Raw genomic sequence first — 8,819 nt, forward strand, 5'->3', positions numbered from 1 at the left:
GTGTGTGTGTGTGTGTGTGTGTGTGTGTGTGTGTGTGTGTGTGTGTGCAGCAGAGATAAGGACCCCACGGTTCGTCACTCCCGTAGTATTTTATGACTCCAAACCCTCTCTGCTCTGTGTGTGTGTGTGTGTTGTGTGTGTGTGACACCTCTTGATTTTTTTTATGAGGATTCCTTAAAGAACACGTCATGGTTACTAAACCTACCACACAAAACAATATAAAAGATAGGATTTTTCGAGCTTGTGCCCAAGTTACACCACAGATGCTGCAAAAGGTTCGAGAATGTTTTTGTGCCAGAATCACTAAATGTATTGAAGAAGGTCGTTACTTTGAACATCTATTTAATAAAAAAAATGTATTCTTATTTTAATTTATTAAACAAATACTATTAATTTTGTTTTATTTTGCTGACAAAATAAGATAAATAAGTTCTTCTTGTAAAAAAACTTGGCGCTGTTTTTTTATTCCCGTCGCATTCGTCCCTAAATTATTTTTTATTGTTTTTATTCAAAAATTTGAGTACTTTATTAAATTTCTAGCAGAGGTCTAGCAGCGCCAAGTTTTTTTACAAGAAAAATTTATTTATTTTATTTTAATTAAATATTTGTATTTTGTACTGTTACCTCTTAAATTCTTTGTAATTAAAATTATTCTTTGTAATATTATAATTTTGTTAAGGAGAATTAAAGCTACTGATTGGATTGGACCTATGTGAACCTGGTACCCACTTTCGAAAAATTAATTTTTTTACGAAAAAACGTTAGCATTTTGTTTGTAGTTGTTTGTAATAACAAAAATTTCGTTTGTAGTTTAATACATTAAAAATTTAAAAATTACTTGCACCCCACTTTGAGATATCTCAAATCCACTTGCGCCATCTTCTTCAGAATCGTTTCTAGTTGTTTGTAGTGCTATTCTTTTCGTTTGTAGTTGCACCGTTCAAAAGTTATTATATATTTGCAATAAACAAAAAGTGTAACTTTGCCAATTTTGGAGATATCTCAAATTTGCTTGCGCCATCTTCTTCAGAATCGTTTGTAGTTGTTTGTAGTGCTTTTCTTTTCGTTTGTGGTTGCACCGTTCTAAAGTTATTATATTTTTGCAATAAACAAAAAGAGTAACTATGCCAATTTTGGAGATATCTCAAATCCGCTTGCGCCATCTTTTTCAGAATCATTTGTAGTTGTTTGTAGTGCTTTTCTTTTTGTTTGTAGTTGCACTATTCAAAAGTTATTATATTTTTGCAATAAACAAAAAGTGTAACTGCCAATTTTGGAAATATCTCAAATCCGCTTGCGCCATCTTCTTCAGAATCGTTTGTAGTAGTTTGTAGTGCTTTTTTTGTTTGTATTTGCACCGTTCTAAAGTTATGATATTTTTGCAGTAAGCAAGAAGTGTAACTTTGCCAATTTTGGAGATATTTTAAACGAAACGAAACGAAAACCATTACAAACAACTACAAACGATTCTACATCGAGTCGCGGAATCAGTTTTAAAATATTTCCAAAATTGGCAAAGTTACACTTCTTGTATATTACAAAAATATAATAACTTTTGAACGGTGCAACTACAAACGAAAAGAAAAGCACTACAAACAACTACAAATGATTCTGAAGAAGATGGCGCAAGCGGATTTGAAATATCTCGACAAATGACAAAGTTAGCTAGGTTTTATTTATTTTTTTAAATTGTAACTTTTTTAAACGATTCAACTACAAACGAAACGAAAAGCACTACAAACAACTACAAACGATTCTAAAGAAGATGGCGCAAACGGATTTGAGATATCTCAAAGTGAGGTGCAAGTAATTTTTTTAATTTTTATAATTTTTTATATATTAAGGAGGTTCTACAGATAATGGATGTATCTAAAAATTGGAAAAAACTTTATGGACGTATAAATTAAGATGCGAAAAAAGTGCTCGAAAAATTTTAGCATCGGTTACCGTGTAAAAATTTGCAAAAATGAATTTTGAAATCACAGTTTTTAACATAAGCTACATATGGCAGAGGGGCTCTTGGAGACAGGAAACGAGATATTAATTATATAAAGGCAACCTACCAGAGATTCAAAAAACGGAGCTCTTATAGATCTTAATCTAAGCTTTTCAGAAATATCGAGAAAAACAAGGGTTATCGCGTAAAATTTTGTGATATTGGCTATTGAAACAGGCCATATCACAGTTCACGTAGCGTGCTTCGAATAACAAGGGAGATTTGGCAATGTCGCAGCGACTGCACCCGCGTGAAAAGTGTACAGCCAGTACAGCACCACAGTATGACAGCACCTCAAACTTAAGCACCTAACGTTTACGAGCGCTTACGGAGAAGTACTCGCTCTAGAATTATGTGAAATTGTGAAATAACCACGGTCATATGAGCAGAACTGTCAAGTTCGCGACGTTACCACATTTTCTTCCATTATAAGCCGCCAGAGTCAAAGGAGCACTTACACGATATTTTTAATTATTCCTCGCTTCGACTAATATGGATATGATATAAGCTCTAACGTCATCAAAATTCACGAAAATATTTTATGAATACTTAGAATCGATGAATTTGAAGATTTTCTCTTCATCTCTCAACTGACTAGAGAGTACCTGTAGAACCTCCTTAAACTACAAACGAAATTTTTGTTACTACAAACAACTACAAACAAAATGCTAACGTTTTCCATAAAAAAATTAATTTTTCGAAAGTCGAGTGCCAGGTTCACAAGGTCACTGAGAATTATAGTATTTTTGGGAAGAAAACATCCAACTTTATACTTTACACCACATTTAACAACGATAACCCTAAAGAAGATTATGCGATAATAAATTATTGATAGTAACAGTGAATAAATCATGCATAAATAAATTCTCGCGAAAAAGAAAAAATCAATATCATAAAAAAAAAGAAAGAAAAACAAGATAAGAAAAAATGACATATAGTGCTAGAGAAAGTTCTTGTATTAATTGTTTTTAAATCTTTGGTTTACTCATTAAACGCATTATTCAGCTACAATTGTGCAGTATTGGATATTTCTATCTATCAGTCACTAAAAATACGTAACTTTACAAGATAACCCGGTGAGTGGAGGAGGACCGAGACGGCGCAGGGGATCAGATGCTGAGCAGGGTGGCACGTCGGGACGTCGAGACGGTGGTTAAAGACAAAAAGGGTATCACTGGAGAAAGCTGGTCTGGTGGTTTGTTTAGGTAAAATAAGAGGGGGTTTTCTTTAAAGAGAGGGAGTAAGGAGGAGGTTGAGATGGTTGGTTGTAAGGAGAGGTTGACAAAGTTTTGTGTGCAGAAGGGGAGCAGGACAAGGAGATGGCAGAATGCGGAGAGGAGCTGGACAGGAAGCGAAGGAGGCAACATGAGAGACGGATGAAAAGAAGAGAGCCCAGCTAAGATGCAGTGAGCCTGTCGGGGGGGAGAAGTGGCGGACGGAAGTAAGGCGGAAAGGAGGGAAATGAGAGGGTGGGGAGTTTGATGCGTGGAAGGGAGGGAGGTAATGTAGTGTGTATAGGGCCACAATGGTCAGGTCGGGTTAGGAAGGTGTATGTTTTGTAAAGGGTTGGGTACGTCCCTGAAAAACACCAGTAAGAGAATGTGAAAGTTTGTGTAAATCTGTTGCGAGAGAGAAGGTCTGTCACGCGAGGAAGGAGAGGATGACGCCAGAGAGACGGGGCAAGGAGAGGGAGGAATGGGGGATGAGATCAGGGTAGAGGGCGTGGAAGGGAGGGAAGAAAAAGAGTTTAAAGGGCCGTAATGGTCAGATCGGGCTAGGAAGGGGTAGGTTTTGTAAAGGGTTGGGTACATTCCTGAAAAACGCCAATTATATTGTGTAAAATTTTATATATGTGGATAAGCGAGGAGTTGGTGTAAAGGTTTGGGACCGTTCCTTAAAAACGCCTTGCAAACCCTGCGGGAACAAGCAATAAGGAGATACATACATACATACATACAAGATAACCCAAAATTTGCATGCATGAAATGCACAATGCAATTTTCTATGCTAGAAAAAAATAGGTTTTTTTTCTGGCAAAATTGCATCTGCGCAATAATTTTTTTAGGATTTTAAATAAAAATAATTTGAGTTTATCGAATGAGAGATTTAAGTTACTCATGAATCAGGGGCGACATGCGCTAATTTTAATGACAAACAAATATTAATAATTTAATAACTAATAATTATTAGCAGTTATTCTATGCATAATTAAAATTAACATTATTTAACTTACTCGTTGTCTAAAATTGAATCTGGTGGTACAGATATCAATAAATTTTCTACTTGTGGGAATGAATAAGTGCATCCCTCTGTGGTAACGGGTTTCATATCAAATCTGTAAAAATATTGATGTTATTTGTAATCGTACTTTAAAAGGAACAAAAAATCATGCAAGATTGATTATTGCTTATTAATGTTAATAATTTTATAACACTAACTTAATCTTTCCACTGGTAATAGCTGCTTCGGCAGAAAGACCAAGCCAACCCATGAAACTCAAACCTGCAATTCCTCCGACTAGAGCACCCTGTTGAATTTAATTAATATATTATTTATTTTCATCAACAATATAATTTCTATTAAAATAAAATAAGTTTATTTTTAACACGTGCCTTGGCATTAATCCATGGTAATAACAATCCCATGTTGAAAATGCCAAAGGATGGTCCATGAGTGATAGCGCCTAGACTTATGGACAACTATAACATTCATTCAAATATGAAAAAAAGTATTGTAAAGTTTGTATTATCGAGGAACGTCTTCATGTTTACCTGTAACATATGAGTGCCTGCTTGCTCAACGACGAAAACGAGAGCAACACAGATTGTTCCTAAAATGACAACCGTCAGCTTCATAAAGACGTCGGCACCTTTACGCGTAAAAGGAGTCTTCATAAAGGGCTTAACAAAATCCTCAAGCACCACGGCTGCCATGGAGTTTAGACCGGTTGATAATGAACTGGAAGAGAGTGATCTCAAACTAACTTTCTCTCTCTCTCCCTCTCTCCCTCTCTCCCTCTCTCTTTCCCACCCTCCTCCCTCCATCTCCTTCCTCTTTTTTCTCTTCTTTACTCCCTCTTTCTTACTTCCTTTTCTCTTTCTCTCCCTTATTTCTTTTCTAATCCTCTTTCTTATTGTAAATAACGCAGCTATAATACATTCCACCAAATAATTAAAAGATCAAGAAAAATTGTTTACAAAATAAGCAAATTTTAAACAGCTGTAATTTTGTTTAATAAAATACAAATCCAAATATAAAAGAAAAGTTGTGAAGCGTGAAATCTCTACTCTCGAAAGGGGTCACAGTTGTTTTTTACTTTCTTTAATTATGGTAATTTTAACGTAAAGACGACGAGCTCAACGAAATGGGAAACTTTCTTGTCATTTTATGGGAGTCACGCTCAAAAAGACCGAAAAAATTTTTGCTTTTTCATGTTAAAGAAAGTTTTTTCTATAAAACCTTTTTTTTAGATTTAGATTTTGATTTTTTCTTATCAATTTATCAAGAATTGAAGAAAAAGTGGGCATTTAGACTTGGTTACATCCCAGAAATCGTGGTCTCCACGATTTCTTTCGAGAAAACATAACAATTGTTAATACATGTTTTTAGACGACAGTTGTCGATCGACCAGAGAGATATGATCCAGATACATTTACGTGCAAAATCGTAAAAACAAAGATTTTCCAGATAACCAACCTCAAACTGATAAACTAAGGAAGACAAGGTTATGAACTTTTGCCATATCTTTGGGAATAAGTACAAGACTGTCGTACTTCAAGGGCCCTTAAAATTTCCACGAAAACGGGAAATAAAAATTGTTTCTGTTTGTCTCAAAACGACTGACAACAGACGTCAAAGATACATCGCGTATTACAATTCGCTCAATCTCCATGGCTCCGCGATTACATTGAACTCAATACGAAATTTAGAACACTGGTCAAGAACGATTTCGAGAAAAATTTGTACAACTTGATGAACAACGCGGTATTCGGTAAAACTATGGAGAACGTTCGAAATCAAGTTGATGTAAAATTATTAACAAAATGGGACGGTAGATACGGCGCGGAGGCAACGATCGCGAAACCAAATTTTCACAGCAGAAGCGTTTTTTCGGAAAACCTGATCCAAAGGACATCCAAAGGACATCCAGGACGGACAACCGGGATATATATATATATATATATATATATCTTGGGGATATCCCAATTAAATCCCGGGATATACTTTGAATGTCCTGAGGAATAGCAAATGATCCCCGAATACACTAGTCCTCATGACATCCTAAGGATATCCTGTCAGACGTCCTGAGGACTTCTATGAGATACGTTATGGACATTATTTAGGCGTCTAAAAGGAAAGATCCTCATGACATCCCGAGAATATCCTATCGGACGTCCTGAGGACTTTTATGGGTTACGTTATGGACATTTTTTAGGCGTCTGAAGGGAAAGATTCTAAAAGTGAAATCGAGCTATTAACCCAATCAGCAATAATTGTTTCATGTTTAGAAGATTTTTTTAATATCTGAAAAATATACATCTTGATTTTTCAAAAATATACACATCTTGCGAATGTCATGATTTTGCTTTGCCGGAGACCTGCTTATATTAGCCCTCAACTGAAATCTTCTTACGAGTTAGTCTTACCATTATGCGCCGCCTAGTGGCGTCGTTCCAAACTAGCACCATGACATCCTCTGGAAATCCGAAGGACATTCAGGAAAAATGCCTTACCATGCATCTTTCTTAATTAAGAATATTTCATAATGTTTCAAAAATATTTGAAAAAAGATTATAGAACCAATAATAAATTTAAAATATTTTTAAATATTTTGGAACGATATTATAAAACAATAAATATGTAAATTTAAATTAATATTTAAAAAATATATTTCAAATATTTAAGAAAATATTGTCTGAGTGAGTGATAAAGAAGAACATAATATATAATTATATATATCACCCTTTTTTTGCAAACAGTTCAAAAATGACAATTTTGCTTCCTCATAGAGGAAGCTTTGTTTTAATTATGTCATTGTTGTAGGGTGAAAATTCAATACACTGAATAAAGAGCTAATATATGTATAGCTCTAGATATTTTTGTTCCTCTACAATCAGTTATTGCTATTTTCACTCATTCCAAATACGTAGAAGATATCCTAAAATCATCCAAAATGTGTCCAGGATGTTCTGAGGAGTTTTATAGGATATCCTGCGATACTCCTCAAGATATCCTGGACATGCGTAAGATGATTTTAAGATTTTTTATGGATTTTAGGATTATTTAAGTCTAGTGGACATTTGTGAAAAATTTATAATTTATTACGGTACTTAACATTCTGAAATTACTTTAAGTATTTTACAATTAATGAAATGTGTTCGGGCGCGCAATAAACGCGCCGAACGAATTGCCGAATCCGTTCCGCGAGAACGCGAGATATCACGAACGGCTCCGCTCAGCCTTTCAACTAAGAGACGACCGGGGGATTCAGCTGAACGCGGACTCGATCGCCGGTCAGGAAGTTGAGTGGAAGGCCCAAAGACAGCAATTGACTTATAATATATACAAACTTTATTCGATATAATAACAAACTGACGAAACGCGAGATGTACAGACAAATTAGTGCGAATGCACTCGGCGCGCTGTGACTTGTAGGTTTGAAGCGCGGTTTTACATAAAGTGCGGTTTTACCGAAACGCGGTTGATTACACGTTTTGACTGACGCGATAGTTTATGGCGGTGCACATGCACTCGGTACAGGACGCGGAACGCGGCTTTCTCCTACTCTATACTCCTCGGCACGGTCCGTTGTATTGCATTTGCACGCGGGCGGAGACGCGATCGGTATAGTGGGGAAGTGCGGACGCCCGGGGCGATGGCTACGAGAACTCTCGTTACGAGGCTGAGTACGCTCGACCTCGCTGGATCATGGCCGTCGGGAGTAAGTTGGATGGAGTTCGGGAACACTCTGAGAACTCTCAGTAGAGGCTCGGAACACCGGACCTCGTTTTGCGTGTTCCCTGGGATATTGGATGGGTTCGGCTTCGTCGAAGGCAGCGGAAAGCTGAAGAGAAGACGAAGTGCCGACTCCTGTCGGAGCGCCGGCTTATATACCTCGGCGCGGCAGGTTCGTTGGAAAGGAGGCCGGCTCTCGGGCGGGCCGCGTGGGGGTGCTGACGCGCGCTCGCTTTTCGGCGGCTCGGATCGGCTCCTTCCGGCGTTTCCGAACTTATAGCTAATTTTGCGCGAGAAGCAAAGGAAGCGTAGATCGCAGTATATGTAACGGTTAGATGCAAGTTTTTACAACAATAAATTGCGGGGATCCCGAACAAAATGAAATAAAATATTTATACATATAAAATATTTACGACAATATATGTCCTGGATGTCCTTCGGATTTTCCGAGGATGTTATTGGCTATCTGGAAAGCAACTAAATGTCCTGAAAATATCCCAGGATATCCTGGACCACGGTCTTACACACAGGTCTGGAAACTCAGACCGATTTTGGTGGTGGGGGATGGTCGTTTTGGTTCTAGGAAAAAATCTCCCCGGAAAAATCCTCCCCGGAAATAAGTTCCCGGGAAAATCTCCCCGGAAAAAATCTCCCCCGGAAAAAATCTTCCCCGGAAGAAATCTCCCCCGGAAAAAATCTCCCCCGGAAAAAATCTCCCCCGGAAGAAATCTCCCCCGGAAAAAATCTCCCCCGGAAAAAATCTCCCCATCCAAAATTTCAGTACTACTGTATTTCACACAACTGAGCACACAACTCACACTCCTAACGCTGCAGCAGTTGAGACAAAGCGCGTTGTTGCAAAATTACG

At 37.3% G+C, this 8,819-nt stretch overlaps 1 protein-coding gene across 2 annotated transcripts in view; it reads right to left on the reverse strand.

Moving 5' to 3' along the window:
• Positions 1-8,819, reverse strand: part of LOC112466152 (sodium-coupled monocarboxylate transporter 1-like) — an 81,083-nt gene that overhangs the window by 13,331 nt on the left and 58,933 nt on the right. The window contains exons 4-8 of one of the 2 annotated variants that reach the window (XM_025034085.1): positions 4,768-4,954; positions 4,609-4,695; positions 4,435-4,523; positions 4,230-4,331; positions 2,920-3,910 (exon numbers count right to left, since the gene is read on the reverse strand). In XM_025034085.1, the coding sequence (XP_024889853.1) occupies positions 3,841-3,910; positions 4,230-4,331; positions 4,435-4,523; positions 4,609-4,695; positions 4,768-4,954 (535 nt within the window). In that variant the 3' untranslated portion in view covers positions 2,920-3,840. Of the gene's footprint in view, positions 1-2,919; positions 3,911-4,229; positions 4,332-4,434; positions 4,524-4,608; positions 4,696-4,767; positions 4,955-8,819 lie in introns of those variants that run through there. The other variant, XM_025034084.1, reaches the window with a different exon arrangement.

Source organism: Temnothorax curvispinosus, unplaced genomic scaffold, assembly GCF_003070985.1.
Source record: "Temnothorax curvispinosus isolate PA1 unplaced genomic scaffold, ASM307098v1 QBEX01015926.1, whole genome shotgun sequence".
In the NCBI taxonomy this organism is placed as follows: Eukaryota; Metazoa; Arthropoda; class Insecta; order Hymenoptera; family Formicidae; genus Temnothorax; species Temnothorax curvispinosus.